Below are 16,363 nucleotides of genomic sequence, written 5' to 3'. Positions count from 1 at the left end.
TTTAAGTTGCGGGACGGAAAAGCGTTGATCCGGGGTTAACCTGACAGGCGTACCTGCCCACTTTTGCTGCCTGAGGCGTCACAGGGTCTGTTACCACTATGATGCAATGGGGACCAGTGGGATGCTCGAATAGTTTCATCCTTTCTAGTAACTGTAGAATTTGACTCTCGGTTTAATGAGAGCATTGTTTCTGGATTGAATGCTTCGTTGTTCGCTGACTCTGAGACACGCCACGCCTGCTTGGTCGTTCCGCTGTCGACGATATCTCAGAACTGCCAACATGTCTCTCAAGGTTGGAGCAGAAGCCAGGACCTCTTCATACTGTAGTCTATCTTCTTGCAACAAATACTGACTTGACGAAGGCAATCTCCGCCAAGGATGCTGCGGCATTGGACAAGGATCTCATGGATGTAGGCGGCTTCTCGCTCGACCAGTTGATGGAACTCGCTGGGTTGTCCGTGTCGCAAGCTGGTGCGCCTGCATGACCGATCTACGGTTTGTCCTGCAGGAATTAACGTTGATGTGCTATATGTAGTCTATCGATTCCACCCTCCGAGCAAGGGGAAGAACATCCTTGTCGTCTGTGGCCCGGGGAATAACGGTCCAGTTGTCCTGGCACTCTTTCCTTCGATAGAGGAGCGAAAAGTCCTAACAACAGAGCAGGAGGCGATGGGCTAGTCGCAGCCCGACACCTGGCGCATTACGGCTACAAGCCTTCGGTTTACTATCCAAAGCAGGGCAAGAATGAGCTCTACCAGGTGAGCACATTGGTCTCAACCGCTGTTTTTCTCTCCTCGACCTCTTTTGAGCTCACTAGTTTGCTTTATTCAGCGCCTCAGGACCCAGCTCGAGAACCTCTCCGTCCCGTTTGTCCCTGATTTCACCTCCGCTCTGCAATCCGCCGACCTGGTCATTGACGCCATCTTCGGCTTCTCCTTCGGCGGCCCGCTCCGCGAACCATTCCCGTCCATTATTTCCCAGTTGGAAGAAACCAAGGTACCCGTTCTCAGCGTCGATGCCCCCAGCTCCTGGGATATCCAGGAAGGGCCTCCCAAGGAAGGCCCCGGCGCAAAGTTCATGCCTGAAGCTTTGATCAGTCTGACGGCACCCAAGCCCTGCGTTAAGTGGTACCGCGGAAGACATTTCGTTGGGGGCAGGTTCCTGACGAAGGATCTGGCGGATAAGTATGATTTAGATTTGCCGGATTATCCGGGCATTGATCAAATTGTTGAGGTGGGCGTGGATGCGGATCAGAAGCTCTGATTCAAGATACATAAATATTTTCGTATTTATTATAATGGAGGACAAAATGAATGAATCTTGTCGGATGTGGCGTTTTTGCCTGATCAACACTCTAATTCTAGTTCCAGCATGCATGATCTGCAGTCTCATTACAGTACTCGGCGAATCTCCTCTACAACACCCTTGATCCGAGGCTCTCGGCCAGCCCCAGAGTTCAATACTCTATTCAAGATGTTTTTCAAGTCGTAGACGTCTCTAGCAGCGGCCCGCACCTCGTCTCCGATCTCCTTGACCAGCGTTCCGAGAGCAACGAGGCCTCGGTAGATAGCTTCAGAATCCTTCTCATTGCTCAAAATCTTGGACAGCTCATCGACGAGCTGCAACCCACGCTCCGCGGATTCCGCACTCTTGGCACGTCCGCCGGTCGTGAAGTACACTGCGTAGTTGATGTACAGCGTTGTCGCTGCAATGGTGATATTGCGGTTCGGTGACCCGCCTGTGACGGACGTGACCTGGGGCAGGATCGTGTCAAAGCTGTTCACTGCTAGCTCCCGGCCTGGGGCGGTCTCAAATAGATTAGCGAACAGCCTGATAGCAAGCATTGAGTGGTTTGCGTTCCCGCTGGGGTCGATCAAATTGGCTGATTTGACGGCAGAGACGATGTCTTGACCATCGTACTGGATCTGTGCCGCGGCTGGCGTAGCGGCGGCAATGACCCGCAACAGATCAATGCCAGGAAGTCGGCTGGCCGGAGGCCACTTGAGAGCAGCTTTGGAGATGAGTGAGATTCCTGCCTCAACGCTCCCGACGTCCTGCGGCAATGTGCCGGATGACTCCAGCCGTTTACATAGAGCGAGGACGGTCTCAAGTTCGGGCGGGTTGAATGAGACATCTTTGTTACCAGACGATATCAATTGCTCGTTCAGCTCTTGGAGCTTTTTCGTCGCCTGACTAAGATTGGCAGTCTTGATAGAAAGGTATGACTTCTGTGGAAGGACATCTTGACGCGCTGGGGTCGCTGGTGGAGCTTGAGCCGCCGCAGCGTCGCCGGGGCGGTAGCGTTTGTCTTGACCCCAAGGATCTGGAGGCGCAGCTTGATCAGTTTGACCTATCGTGGCTCCTTGCGTATTTTGAACGATAAAGTTGGCCACTTGATCAAGGTATCCCATGGGCAGATTGTTATCTTGAAGAAACTTGGTCGCTGCCTCGAAAGGGTTCTGCGACAGATTATAAGGTAGCTTTAGTGGCGGTTTCCCATCCTCAATGTCCACGTCAAATACGTAGTCATAATCTTGGCCCAAGTACTCCGTCTTCCGCCCCGAGCTCCCGGCTGAGTCGACAACGGTCCCTACAGGAATCCACTCCCGAGTCGCCATTGACCAAGTGTGGGCTGTGACGGTGCCATTATCTTCGCGAATCATTTGCACCTGCCCCTCTTTCGTGCCCGCCTTCTTCTTGAGGAAGTCCGGTCCGGGTAGTTGCTCCTTGTTGATATTGCCAACCTGTTGCCTCGGGATTGCTGACTCTCTAACAGCATTTTCGAACTGTGCAATGACTGTGGGATCTGCACGTCGGCTTGGATCTCTGGTAAATATTCGAGCAATGCGGTCACTTGAACCAGAGACTATATCCCCAGATTCCGACACTGCCACGGACCAGACAGAAATGGCAGGAAGCGTGATTGTTTGAACACACTGAGTTCCATTCCATACTCTCACGGTTCGATCCTCCCCAGAGCTCACTATCTCCCCCGAGGGCAGCACCGCCAACGAGTAGATGAAGCTTTCGTGGCCATAAAGCTCGGCAACAAGGACGCCCTCCAGAGTAAATAGTCGGATGACCCCGTCATTGCTGGCAGAAGCAAATTGGGCACCAGTAGGGTGATTGAGAGGAAGTTTGCATAATGCGCGGACGACATCCCGGGAGTCCTTGATCGATCTCAAGAGCCGACCAGAGGTGTTGAATATCCGAATAATACGATCCGCGGCGCCTACAAATCGTTAGCATTACACTTTCATCGCCCTAGCAAGAGAGGTTTACCGGTGATGACAGTATCCCGGTCATACGCCAACACTGCCCAGACACTGCCCTGATGTCCGTCAAGGATTACATCTGTCTCCCAAATGCCAATCTTCCATATCCGAGCCGTCGAATCCCAGCTGCCACTCACGATCCAGCCACCGTCCGGACACACGTCAAGTGAGCAAACGTTGTGACCATGACCGAGGAGCATCGCATCCGCATTATCCCCAGCTGCTTTTCCCGGCTTTTTTGCTTCGATTATCGAGTCTTGGCCGCCAGAGAATATTAGGCCCTCAGGATATTCTGGCGTAGGAGGATAATATGCCACGGAATTAACAAACGCGGACCCATGAGAGGTGATGGTATAATCGTAGGTGGGTGGCGGAGAGGAGACCTGCCTCCACTGGCGGACCGTCGCATCTCGAGAGGCTGTAAGCACGGTTTGGGAGTTCGGGAAGGCCACGGCGCGGACCTGCAAAGCGCATTAGGCAGCTGAACCAGCTAGAAGGAAATGGGAAACTTAGCACTTACATCATCGCCGTGGCCTTCTAGTGACGCAGAAAGCTCGAATTTAGACATTCCAGGAATTCAATTTCCTGGATAATGCTTGAGATGTTCGGAACGTCAGTTACTTGGAATACCGATAGCCGTGAGTTCGAAAAGGTACAGACGCGGGCTCTGCCAATGACAGCATCACCTCTCCAACAAGCCCATTGACAGTCACATGCGGGGCGGGAGTGGGGGAGCTAGTCATGTGGGCGGTGACCGCGACAGAGGCCCTAAATGCACACTCTTCAGTTGTTGGGATTGGAGGTTATGGTAAAGGCCATACTTGAAGATTAAGCCAGTTAGCAGCGAAGCAGGTTGGAATGTGAGCTCAATAACCGATCGTGGCAACACCCAGGCCGCCGTGAATCACTGCTCTGGCGTCTATACTCCTGCTAAGTACTAATTCTCTAAAATCATCGAGTCTCCGTCATCAAATACAGATAACCCAGGGTCGACATGGCATCACAAGAACTGCTGAGAATTCTATCTTTAGGTATGGCGAAATCAGCTCCAAGGCATCGTCTGGAGTACTATTACTGACCCTGCTCGAGATGGTGGCGGTATTCGGGGTCTATCAAGCCTTCTCATTCTGGAGAGTATCATGGAGAGGATACGGGACAGCAAAGGTCTCAAATCTGTCCCACGCCCATGCGACTACTTTGATCTAATTGGAGGCACAAGTACTGGAGGGTGCTGTTACCGACCCAGTTGGCTAGCACGCTGGACTGACGGTCTTACTTCAGAATAATTGCCATTATGCTGGGAAGATTGGGCATGACCGTCGACGAGTGTATCCAAACATATCGAAAAATAGCCCAACGGGCCTTCACCAAGAAGCCAACCCCATTGTTTCCCGTACGCCTCTCTGGGGCTTTCTCTGCCAGGGCCCTGGAAGATGCCATCAAACAGATGATCAGAGAATTCTGTCCAGAGCCAGAATGCATAGCTCAGCGGAGTCATGGCCAGCCAACTGCTGACACATGTCCACACAGTAATATAGTCTTCCGACACCAAGGATGCGTGAAAACGTATGCCAATCACCATAGCAGTCATGTCTGAGAAACTCATGAATCCATCACAGGGTGGTATTAGCGATCACTAAAGATAATATTGATGCGCTACCCACGCTTTTCAAGACGTACGATACGTCAACTGCTTTCGATTCCTGTACAATCTGGCAGGTTGCACGGGCGACATCAGCAGCTTCCACTTTCTTCAAACCAATCAAGATCGGTCGTGATGAGATTGAATTTATTGATGCTAGCTTTGGGTACAGTAACCCATGTGAGATTCTCATCGAAGAAGGCCAGCGGCTGTTTCCGGAATGCAGCCAGATGCGTATCCTCAGCATTGGTACAGGTCTTGGAGATGTCGTCACCATCAAAGATTCTCGGTTTTCAATCATAAGTGCGTTAAAACAAATGGCCACGTCTTCTAGAAAGGTGGCGGCCAGGTTGAATAGTCGGTTCGACGATGATGGCCAATACTTCCGGTTCAACGTCGATCAAGGCTTGCAAGATATAACCTTATCCGACTGGGAGAAGAGTAGCACAATATCCGCACATACTCGGAACTACTTGGCTGAAAATGAGAGAACTATCAACAAATTCGTTGAAAGCCTCCTAGGAGGGAACCGAGGTAACAAAGAAGTCGGTATCCCAAGGACTCATGTCCTTGGGCTGGCTAAGAGGCAAATAGGTTCGTGGTCCTCATCCGTACAGGTGGTTAATATTCTTACGTTAACTCATTTCCAACATAGATACCACTCTGTTTGCCGTGCCTTTTGGGAGAAATAAACGTTTCGTCGGCCGCGAAGCAATCCTGGAACGGCTTCTCTCGAGGATTCCTCCCAGCGTAGAAGCAGAGAACTGCCAATGGACAACAATTGTCGGTCTCGGTGGGGTTGGAAAAACCCAGATCGCACTAGAGGCTGCTTTCCAGGTCCGCAACAAGTACCCGGAGTGCTCCATCTTCTGGGTTCCGGCTGTAAATAGCTCCAGCTTTGAGAACGCCTACCGGAACATTGGCCAGCTTTTGGGCATCGACGGGATCAATGACGACAAAACAGATGTCAAAATGCTTGTAAAGACCGCTTTAATTGAATGCGTCAGCAGTTGGCTCCTCATCATCGACAACGCAGACGACGCAGATCTCTTCTTCGATGATGATACGGGTCTCATTAAATATCTTCCGTTCAGCTGGAACGGTTCAATTCTCTTTACAACGCGGAATCGTGAAATTGTAAGCGGCCTTGATATCCCGGAATCCAATGTCCTCACTGTTGAGGCAATGAGCCAAGGTGAAGCGCTTGAGCTCTCGAGGACACATCTGAGCGAGTCCCTAATGCGTGACATGGAAAGCACAGCAAAGCTGCTTGGGATCCTGGAGTATCTTCCCCTTGCCATCAGACAAGCGTCTGCGTATATGTCCAAAAAAAGGACCTCGACCGCTGCGTACTTGAATCTGTGCCAGTCCAGCGATCAGAATATGATCAACTTGCTCAGCAGGGATTTCGAGGACCGGCATCGATATAAAGAAGCCAACAACTCTGTCGCTACAACTTGGCTAATCTCATTTCGTGACATTGAGGCCCATGATACGCTGGCGGCTGATCTGCTGAAATTCATGGCTTTTCTGGGCCAAAAGGACATTCCTCAATCCCTACTCCCTCCAGCTGAACAATTGCAAATGGAGGAGGCAATCGGAACTTTGAAATCATATGCGTTTTTGATCGAACGGGAAGAGCCCAATACCTACGATATCCACCGATTGGTTCAACTTGCAACACTGAACTGGCTGAAAGAGAAAGGGGAGCTGAGCGAATGGTCTACTAGAGTATTGGAACAACTTGCGGATATCTATCCACACCCGGATCATATGAACAGAAACATATGGATAAGATACCTGTCTCATACACGCTACATTCTCGAGCTTCAGAAGGATGTTGGTGAACGGAGGGCGGAGAGCGACCTGCTGTTCGACGTAGGCACAAGCTACTATCATCTGGGACAGTATCGAGAAGCAGAAGTGATGCATCGTCGGGCGTGGGAGGGCTCCGAGAGAGTGCTTGGGCTCGAGCATCCAGACACGTTGCGTTGTATTGCTAGCCTTGGCTTAGACCTTCAGGGACAGGGCAAGTATAAAGATGCAGAGGCAATGCTTAGGCAAGCGCTAGAGAGCTTTGAAAAGGTGCTAGGTTTCGAGGACCTAGACACTCTGAGCGCCGTCAACAATCTTGGTGTTGTTCTCGAGCGTCAAGGGAGACATACAGAGGCAGAAGCAATGCTCCGGCGTGCATTGGAGATGCGCGAGAAGGTACTGGGTCCCGGACATCCACAGACCCTCCACAGCGTCGACAATCTCGGCTCAGCACTCCAGGGTCAAGGAAAGTATAAAGAGGCCGAGGAGCTTTATCAGCGAACATTGAAAATTAGGGAGAAGGAACTGAGATTTGAGCATCCTGACACATATACGAGTCTCAACAATCTTGGTTTGGTGTTGGGGAGTCAAGGAAAGTACGATGAAGCAGAGGCAATGTATCGGCGGGCGCTGGAAATCGGGGAGAAAGTGTTTGGGGCAGAGCATCCGGACACGCTTGTGAGCATCAACAACATTGGGTGGGTTCTGGCGCGTCAAGGGAAATACGAAGAGGCAGAGACGTTGTATCGGCAGGCGCTGGAGATCCGATCGAAGACTTTGGGCCGAGAGCATCCGGACACTCTCACCTCCATTAGCAATCTTGCATCAGTCCTTCAGAAGCAGGGGAGATATGACGAGGTAGAGGTCATGTGGCGGGAGGCACTGAAGCTCCGGGAGAAGGTGTTAGGGTCTGAGCATCCAGACACCATCGCCAGCATGAATGGTCTTGGCCTTGTCCTTGAGGACCAGGGGAAATATGACGAAGCCGAGGAAATGTATCGACGGGCATTGGTAATTCGGGAGAATGTGTTGGGATCAGAACATCCAGATACTCTTGACAGTGTCAATAACCTTGGCTCAGTTCTCGAAAGTCAAGGACGGTATGAAGAAGCGGAGGCGATGTATCGACGAGCCGTGGAGAGCTCAGAGAAGGTGTTGGGGGCTGAGCATCCTGAAACACTTACGTCTATCGCTAATCTTGGCTCTGTTTTGTGCTGTCGAGGAAAGTATGAAGAGGCAGAGGCGATATATCAACGGACTCTGAGAATTACGGAGCAAGCTCTCGGACCTGAGAATCCTCGTACGCTCGACAGCCTCAGCAATCTTGGTTCTATCTTCAGGAGTCAGGGAAAATATGATAAGGCAGAGGTTGTTCACCGACGGGTGCTGGAGATTCGTGAAAAACTGCTAGGGCCTGCAAATCCAAGGACCATTTCCAGCGTCAGCAATCTCGGCTCCGACCTCCTGGCCCAAGGGAGATATGATGAGGCAGAGACAATGTATCGGAGGGCGTTGGAGATGCGGGAAAAGGTGCTAGGGGCCGAACACCCAGACACTATCAACAGCCTTAAGAACGTTGGTTCGGTTCTCGAAAGCCAGGGAAGGTATAGCGAGGCAGAGTCAGCGTTTCGGCGGGCCCTGGAAACTCAGAATAATGTGCTGGGACCCGACCATCCGGATACTCTCAGTAGCATGAACAACCTTGGTTCGGTCCTTCAGAGTCAAGGAAGGTATGAGGAAGCGGAGGCGATGTATCGACAGGCTCTGGAGGGATCGGAGAGGTTGTGGGGTGCCGACAGTCCCAAAACTTTTGTCCCCGTCAACAACCTCGGCTCTGTTCTTAGAGAGCAAGGAAAGTATGGGGAAGCGGAGACGATGTTTCGGAGAGCACTGGAGGGCTTTGAGAAGTCGTTTGGAACCCAGCATCCAAACACCCTCGTCGTCACTAATAACCTTGGGTCAATCCTTGAAAAGCAGGGCAAGTATGAAGACGCCGAGATCTTGCACCGGCAGGCGCTGGAGGGAATGAGGAAGGTATTGGGACCCGAGCATCCGTATTACCTTAAAACTCTCTCCGACCTCGGCTCAGACCTCCAGAGACTCGGTAATTACGAAGAGGCTAGGAAAATGCATGAATGGGCGCTTGGAATCCAGGAAAAGGTGCTAGGGCCTGAACATCCAGACACCCTCAAAAGTATCAACAACCTTGGCTCCACACTCCGGAGTTTGGACAAGTATGAGGAAGCGGAGACAATGCATCGGAGAGCTTTGGAGTGTCGAAGGAAGGTTCTGGGGCTCAAGCATCCAAACACTCTTGATAGCGTCAGCGAGCTCGGTTTAGACCTTGAGTGTCGGGGAAAATATGAAGAAGCAGAGATGGCGTATCGACAGGCGTTGGAGCTTCGAGAGAAGGTGCTCGGTCCCAAACATCCAGACACCTTGCGCAGCGTCAACAGTCTTGCCTCAGTCCTCGAAAAACAGGCAAAGCATGAGGAGGCAGCGACGGTATGTCGGCGCTGAACCCAGTCAATTTCCCTCAATTGTCGATGGGAAGACTTCTGGAAATATCCACGTTTACCAGAATAATAGGGAGAAGAATGCACAGGGAGTCCACCACTGTGGCTTACCCTCATTCTCCCAACCTCATCCCATCACGTCATGCGAACCGGAGATCCATTCACAGAGAACCCGTTCTACGTGCCTCGACATTGATCACCAAATCCTTTATATTAAGCGCCACTACCCACTAAATTCTGCGCTAAGGAGCTGGTCAGCGACTAGCTGCCCCTACTTGGATTTCTGTCTTCCATGGAAATTGGTGACCGCTGTGCAGCACAGCGCACAACTCTCAGGTGCATCCACATGCGCAACAGCATGAAACCAATTCAGCGCCTTGACAAAAGAATTGGCGGTGACGTGGCATGTGGCTTGCCAACTCTGGGACAAGAATCGAAGGGTTGTACATGTCTCTAGTTCTCTACTATGCTCTCGGCGACACGCCGAATGTACCAGTCTTTCCCAATCCGACTCAGAAAATACTGCACTCAATGTGAACGAAACAGCGTGCGAGGTATACCGTAGCTTAGTACGAGTATTATATGTAGCAAGGTAACACCAGGCGGTAGCACTGAATACAGGGTTTGCCTCGAAAGCATAGACAACTAGGAAAATTTCGGAGCTCCCGCTTGCAGCTAAATTGAAGATGTGAGATTGCGGGACGGTGGAGTGGGACGGTGAGACGGTGAGAAAGCTGACAGGTGCTGACTAAACGTCGCTCTGTCCAGAACAGGCTAGTAAGATTATTTGATCTGGCACTTGACCAGTTCAGGCAGGTGGACAAGCTCGTCAGTAAGCCGCTTGTATTTTTGAGTTTCAACAGTTTGGTATCGACGAGGTACATCGGCCAGTCTTTCATTGTTGAAAACCGCGGAGAAGGAAAGGAATGCGACTGGTATCGGCTTTGCTAAGCTTTACTCTGCACAAATCTCCGACAGGGTTTGACAGCCGGATGCATTTTTGATTCAAATCTTCGTCGTCTTTCCTTTGTTGAACCGGCATCAAGACCGGCGTGTTTCATCCAATTTCATGACGACACGAAACGTTTATGATTGATTTGAGCTTGTATAGTCTCATTTGACAAGGATTGAAATTCATCTTCGTGGATTGTCTTCTTCTATCGCCTATTTTCGTCATCGGGGCAGGGCTGGGTAACTCATAACGACATAACAATGGCTTCGGGTAAGTGTCGATCGAGGTGCTATTTTGACCGGCGGCTGACTCCCCTCATTAGACGTTGTGAAAGTGGTCCCGTTGACCTGCCATGGACATTCGCGTCCAGTGCCTCATCTGAGCTTTTCTTCTCTTGTGGAAGATGATCAGTATTACCTGATCTCAGCATGCAAAGGTGATAACGTCTCGAATTCCATCAAGTCGCATCTCTCGGGCTAACGGACGCCATCCTTAGACAACAATCCTATGTTGCGGGATGGAATCACAGGCGATTGGTATGCGCATGGCCTGTGAAATCGCCGTCTATGGAGTGACTGACAGAAAGGAATCATTAGGATAGGGACTTTTCTAGGCCATAAGGGTGCAGTATGGCAAGCTCGATTATCAATTGACGCGAATGTTGCCGCCACTGCGGCGGCTGATTTCTCGGCGTAAGCTAAACACTTTCATGAGGCCGGTTTTCTCCAGCTAATCGACTTCGCAACAGCAAAGTCTGGGACACGCACACAGGCGAGTGTCTCTATACGCTCTCACACAACCACATCGTGCGGGCAGTGGCATTCCCCATCCAAAACAATCCCCAAGTGCTCGCAACAGGCGGGCAGGAGAAGAAACTCCGGATCTTCGACCTCTCACGCACAGAGTCCGCCAACGGCAATTCATCAATACAGTCGTCTTCCAACAACAATGCTAACAACAACAACAATAATTCGAACAACGGAAATACCGGATCCTCCTCGGCGACGAGCTACGAAATCGGCCCCGGCGTTCACAAGAGCACCATCAAATCGATCGTCTGGAACCAAGACTACAACATCCTCACCACCGCGGCCGAAGATGGCAAGATCCGATGGTGGGATCTGCGATCGCGACACCCCGTCGTCGAATACAACGTCGAGGGCACGATCGGCAGCTGCGAGCTCAACACGTTGGCGACCATGCCCAACGAACCCGGAATCTTGAGCGTCGCCGCCGGTAAATCCGTCTACTTTTTCGATGGCGCGAAACCGGGCCTCTTGCTGAAGAAGGTTGATTTCCCTTACGAGGTTGCCAGCGTCGCCGTGAACCAGGAAACGGGTCGCTTCGTCACGGGTGGCGCGGGCGAGAATACTTGGGCTCGGGTATATGATCTGCATTCGAATGAGGAATTGGGTTCGTATCCCTTTTCAGTCTCGTTAGGATCGAATGGAGATTCACTAACTGCTTTTTTTTTTCTTTTGTTAACAGAGGTGCAAAAAGGTCACCACGGCCCCATCTGGTCAATCAGCTACTCGCCAGACGGCAAACTCTACGGTACCGGCAGCGAAGATGGAACAATCAAATTGTGGAAGGCCTGTCGAGAACCCTATGGACTGTGGCGGTAGACAAAAGCACCAGTGAATAAGACCTATTTTTCTCTTGATCTTCCTTGTTATTACTTATACTAGGGTGATACGGGCCGTTTTAGACGCAAAGGGATAGACAAAAATACGGTCAATCCCATTTTCGACCTCTCACTGCTAGGAATAGACAAGGGCCTTGAAAATAATAATGCATGCATCCGAAAGGACAAGATTGAACAAGTCTCAAAACCCCAGAGTGGAAAAGCAGAGAATTCCCAGACTGTCGATTAACCGATTCCCCCCCGTCACCTACTACTCAATCATCTCGACATCGTCGTCGCCAGCGGGAGCAGCCGAAGCAGGCGCAGGAGCAGGGGCATTCGCAGGGTTGGCTCCTGTGTCCTGTTGCGTAGACTGCTGGTCCCGAGGGGCATTCTCCCAGTAATCCTCCATTTCCTGGTCGAGTTCCTCTTGCGTCTTCCTGGGGCGCCCATTGACCAATGGACGACCTTCAGCGTCTCGCTGGGGACCGCGACGACGGCCACCCCTTCGTCGGGGGGGAGAGCGCTGGCCAGGCACGTAGCGGTCAATATGGGGCGGAGCGCGGCGACGACCGGCTCTCCTGTCACGTCGGCCTCGGTCACCCGAGTCGTCATCCTCACTCATCGGGCTGAGGCTTCGCTCGCTTCGGTCGCGGGGACGTTCGATACGGTCGAAAAGGCTCTTCTGCGGCTTCTCGACCCTGTCAAATAAGTTCCGTCCTCCACGATTGTTGGCAGTCGACACGAGAGTCAGCTTGATAGGCTGACCCTTGGCATTTGCCCCGTCAAACTCCCTGATAGCCGTCTTTGCATCGTCGAGATACTTGTACGTGACATGGGCAACCCCTTCCGAGCGGCCAGCACGGTCGTATTGGATACGGACACGGGTAACAGGACCAATTTCGGAAAACAGACCCTTTCATCCCATTCGGTTAGTCAATTGAGGGTGGTCAACGGAACCCAAGATCACACACATGTAGGTCGTCTTCCGTCAAATCGTAATGGAGGTTGTCGATGCGAAGTTTCGCCCTGCCAATAGCTAGTCAATTTCCTTGTCTGAAAATTTCGCCATCGTTGCCAGCTTACTGATCACCGCGATCAGGAGAGCGTTCACGCCGGGGACGAATATCGCGAGGAAACCCGCGGTCTAATGAGTGTTGAGTCATTCAGCTCAAGCAGCTAGGTACTGCCGGCACGTACATTGCGGATCATCTTCGAACTTGTCATGAACCCAATCGCTACCAACATTGTCAGCACACGTGAAATGAAAGCAAGTTTCTGTCCACTGTCAAAGCAACGTACCGATTCAAATCAACAGGCTCTCGGTATGGCTGTTAGATCCAGTAGAAAGGAGACAATGTCAGCTAAAGGTCAACGGTATGCGCAGGCAAAGAACGATGCTGGTCCCCGAGCAAAGGACGCGCCACGATTCCCAATCACGACGTGATCGATGTGATACAGGAATTCGAGACACGCCCAATGCTTTTTCCATTTTTCCCCTGACAGTTCACGGCACGATTATAGGCGAAGAGAGGAGGAAAGTGACCTTCGAGTGACCAGTCAATCAAGACCGTTCGCAGGATCACGATGATAGGCGTAGACATACCTTTTTTCCGCTGTCGCGTCTTGTACTGCTGCTACCTTGATTGCCACGTCCGCGACGACCTTGCCTCTGTTCAGCAGGAATGTTAGCTCCAATGATCATTCAATTAAGGTGCAGATACACTGACCGGACGCTCGGCGATCATTTCATCGAGACTGCGATCCATCATGCAACACGCTCGTCTGCATAAATTTCGGGAGTCAGAAAACCAAAACGAAACTATGACAAGCTATGGAGCAAACAGTTTCGGAGGAGTGACAAGCAAAAGACCTGAGAATTTCACTGCTTCTGATACATGGGCAACGAAACCGAACGGCTGAAGAGGTTACGCAGGTTCCAGCTTGCGTCTGAGTACATTATCCTATTCAAGTTTAGCGTCCTTGGAGGTCTGTGTTACCTATGTAATCGCTGATAACTAGTTAACTAATCACGTGCTATCATACTGAAGGTTGGGATCTGGCGCGCCCATGACCGCGACGATTAATTGACAGAGTACAGCTATGAGAGTATGACGCTGTTTTCAATTCACTATTGCTGCGCTGGCACCTAAATAAACATGCAGAATAACCCATACCGCACAATGCAGCCGACACTGTATGCAATGCTAAAGAGTTCGAACCGATTGCCAACGAAACCGAGACTCCAACTCCGACGAACAGCAATCAAGAACCCAATAAAATGATATGACTCGGCTTTGCTTAATGCGCTCCGTTGATTGGGCCTGATTGTCCCTCTTCCTGATCCTCGTCCTCATTGCCCATCATGTTCTTCATGAAAGTTATGTAGTCGTATTTTGGAACGTCCCGATCTTCTAGAAGATCAGGGCCCTCGTGTCTGGGCATTGTTTGGGTCAACTTCTCGATCAGCTCATCGGGAATCAGAGAGTGTCGCAAATCAAGTTCAGTGACATATGGCTAGAGAAATATCGTTAGTAATGAATGACATGCATATTTCGACGGAAGACGGCACCTTTCCATCAGCAACTTCGCGGAAACTCTGGAAAACTTGCTCTGCAGTGTTCTGGTCTTCGGTCACGCTGACCATGAATCGGATGAACTGCTCGAATGTGACGTTGGGTCTGCCTCCTGATGTTTGGAGGAACACCTCATGCATTTCATCCTCATCATACACGAGACCAAGACTCGCCAGAGCGGCAGAGAATTCAATCTCTTGCAATGTGTTCGATCCATCACGGTCGAAGTGTCTGAACACTGACTCGAATTCTTCCAGCTGGATGGGAGTGAGGTTGGTCATGTTTCGAGCAACCATTTGGTTCTCGAGGAAGGCATGCTTCTTAGCCACACTCGACTTGACCAATTCTAGTTCATACGTCAACTCGTCTAGGGTATATGTGGTATAGTCGTTCTCTTCGATGTTCGCCTCCTGGCACTGCTCTTCCAAATCCGCGATGGTTTCAAGGAAGGCGTCCAACGGAGGTAAGTTGGCCTTGAGACGCTCAACGTGTGCCAGTTGATCTTCAACGTCCCCTTCCAAGCCAGAAATGGCAAGAGACAATGTTTTCAGGGTAAGCGCAAAGTCATTGGCCTTGTCCGCAAAAGATCTCCGAAGAGAGTCCTTGATGTCGCGAATCGTCTCGTTGATCAATTGGCTGCGCTGGTGCTCATCCTTCATCAGGTTTTCCCATTCCCTGTCACACACCTCCATGCGAAGTTCTGGCGGGGGCTGGTACGGCCGGAGACGGTATGTACTAAGTTTAGTCTTGATGTTACCCAAGAGGGCTGCCAGGTCAGACTTCTCAGCGACCCATTTCCGCTTCTGATTACGCTTATACTGGGAAAATTGAGCGAGCTGCTCTTTCGCATCGGCATATGTTCCGGCAAATTTGGCGTTTCGCCACTCTTCTCTCTGCCGAGCAATCTGCTCTAGCAGTTCCCGCATCCTTTTCTCGTAAGACGATTGCATTTCCCACGCCCCTTGCATGTTCTGGACAAATTTTTCTACACGCCTACCCGCATTCTCGACCTTCTCAAGCTGCGAGAAGGCATGGAACCAGTAGGCGATGTATGTCATCAGGGATCGCTCATCTGGCTTGGGGACATCGCACACATCCTCGACGTCGAGCAGATCCGGGATGCCGATCTCATTGGTGGCGATGTCGAAGGCCAGCTTCATGTTGCCTCGGTGGTCATTCTTATCCAGGGAATCGAAGTCGATAAGGTCGGGGCGATGGATATCCAGCAGAGCACAAAAGGCGAGCCCATCGTTCCAGCTAGTGGAAAAGTCTCGGACTTCAACCCCTGGGTAACAAGCTGTCTTGCGCTGGCACCACAAGAGTAACCCTTCCTTCGCCGAGAGACCCTCCTCATTGATATCACTGATGGTGAATCTCAAGATGAGTGTCCAAATCAATCCGAGGATAATCTTGCGGTTCCCGTCCACAATGTCCTCTGCCCCGATGTTGGTGATCTGAATCCCTCGCGACTTAACGAAGTCCAGGCTCTTGTTAACGTTCTCAAATTTCTGTACTCGTAGTTTCGGCTTCGCGGCATATCGGCCGAGGGACTCGTCTCCGAGGATCTCTAGCAGATGAATCAAAATGACCTGTCATACCAAAGTTTCAGTACCACCAAACTTAGGGTTCAAGAGGACAAGAACTCGACGTACACCATCCGATAGGTCCTTGACGAGATCATCAACGGCCAAGTTGCGGACCTTGAGTTTGTTGTTGAGCCTGTTGCGTGCGATGAGTTCAGATGTTCATTGGTCAGGGATGCGCACAAAAACACACCATTTGGTGAAGGTCTTTTGCTGCACATTTACCCACTGCTTCTCGTCGACCATCAACATGGTTGCAGAAGCTCTTCGTCAACAGCGCAGTTGTGATCGAAATCACAGAAAGATGGCAATTGGACCGATGGGTTCTCGATGACAGGGGCGAATTGATCGAGCTTATGCTAAGCTTCAGGGTCTGCCGG

At 51.1% G+C, this 16,363-nt stretch overlaps 6 protein-coding genes across 6 annotated transcripts; 3 read left to right on the top strand and 3 right to left on the bottom strand.

The window, feature by feature from the left end:
* Positions 1 to 280: 280 nt before the first annotated feature.
* Positions 281 to 1,263, top strand: VTN49DRAFT_5036 (uncharacterized protein; the record flags this gene model as incomplete). The annotated part of the gene is made up of 5 exons (XM_069413049.1): positions 281 to 292; positions 363 to 471; positions 536 to 601; positions 664 to 758; positions 832 to 1,263. 5 exons carry the CDS (start codon positions 281 to 283, stop codon positions 1,261 to 1,263), a joined length of 714 nt encoding a protein of 237 aa, XP_069266955.1.
* A 128-nt stretch (positions 1,264 to 1,391) lies between these two features.
* VTN49DRAFT_5035 (uncharacterized protein) lies at positions 1,392 to 3,843 on the bottom strand (the record flags this gene model as incomplete). Its single annotated transcript, XM_069413048.1, has 3 exons — positions 1,392 to 3,232; positions 3,283 to 3,736; positions 3,796 to 3,843. The coding sequence occupies 3 exons, from the start codon at positions 3,841 to 3,843 to the stop codon at positions 1,392 to 1,394; spliced, it is 2,343 nt and encodes a 780-aa protein (XP_069266954.1).
* A 426-nt stretch (positions 3,844 to 4,269) lies between these two features.
* VTN49DRAFT_5034 (uncharacterized protein) lies at positions 4,270 to 9,252 on the top strand (the record flags this gene model as incomplete). The annotated part of the gene is made up of 5 exons (XM_069413047.1): positions 4,270 to 4,306; positions 4,365 to 4,503; positions 4,557 to 4,841; positions 4,895 to 5,511; positions 5,573 to 9,252. The coding sequence occupies 5 exons, from the start codon at positions 4,270 to 4,272 to the stop codon at positions 9,250 to 9,252; spliced, it is 4,758 nt and encodes a 1,585-aa protein (XP_069266953.1).
* A 1,208-nt stretch (positions 9,253 to 10,460) lies between these two features.
* On the top strand, positions 10,461 to 11,825 carry VTN49DRAFT_5033 (uncharacterized protein; the record flags this gene model as incomplete). The annotated part of the gene is made up of 6 exons (XM_069413046.1): positions 10,461 to 10,470; positions 10,523 to 10,636; positions 10,697 to 10,736; positions 10,797 to 10,892; positions 10,949 to 11,613; positions 11,689 to 11,825. 6 exons carry the CDS (start codon positions 10,461 to 10,463, stop codon positions 11,823 to 11,825), a joined length of 1,062 nt encoding a protein of 353 aa, XP_069266952.1.
* Positions 11,826 to 12,095: 270 nt separating this feature from the next.
* On the bottom strand, positions 12,096 to 13,896 carry VTN49DRAFT_5032 (uncharacterized protein; the record flags this gene model as incomplete). Its single annotated transcript, XM_069413045.1, has 6 exons — positions 12,096 to 12,740; positions 12,799 to 12,853; positions 12,911 to 12,971; positions 13,025 to 13,062; positions 13,431 to 13,496; positions 13,871 to 13,896. 6 exons carry the CDS (start codon positions 13,894 to 13,896, stop codon positions 12,096 to 12,098), a joined length of 891 nt encoding a protein of 296 aa, XP_069266951.1.
* Positions 13,897 to 14,125: 229 nt separating this feature from the next.
* Positions 14,126 to 16,235, bottom strand: VTN49DRAFT_5031 (uncharacterized protein; the record flags this gene model as incomplete). Its single annotated transcript, XM_069413044.1, has 4 exons — positions 14,126 to 14,341; positions 14,397 to 15,989; positions 16,053 to 16,119; positions 16,177 to 16,235. 4 exons carry the CDS (start codon positions 16,233 to 16,235, stop codon positions 14,126 to 14,128), a joined length of 1,935 nt encoding a protein of 644 aa, XP_069266950.1.
* Between the last annotated feature and the right edge of the window lie 128 nt (positions 16,236 to 16,363).

This window comes from Thermomyces lanuginosus (assembly GCF_041956635.1).
Source record: "Thermomyces lanuginosus strain ATCC 200065 unplaced genomic scaffold VTN49scaffold_32, whole genome shotgun sequence".
Lineage (NCBI taxonomy): Eukaryota > Fungi > Ascomycota > Eurotiomycetes > Eurotiales > Trichocomaceae > Thermomyces > Thermomyces lanuginosus.
The sequence above is the reverse complement of the archived record's forward strand: the minus strand, read 5'-3'. Positions and strand labels throughout refer to the sequence as shown.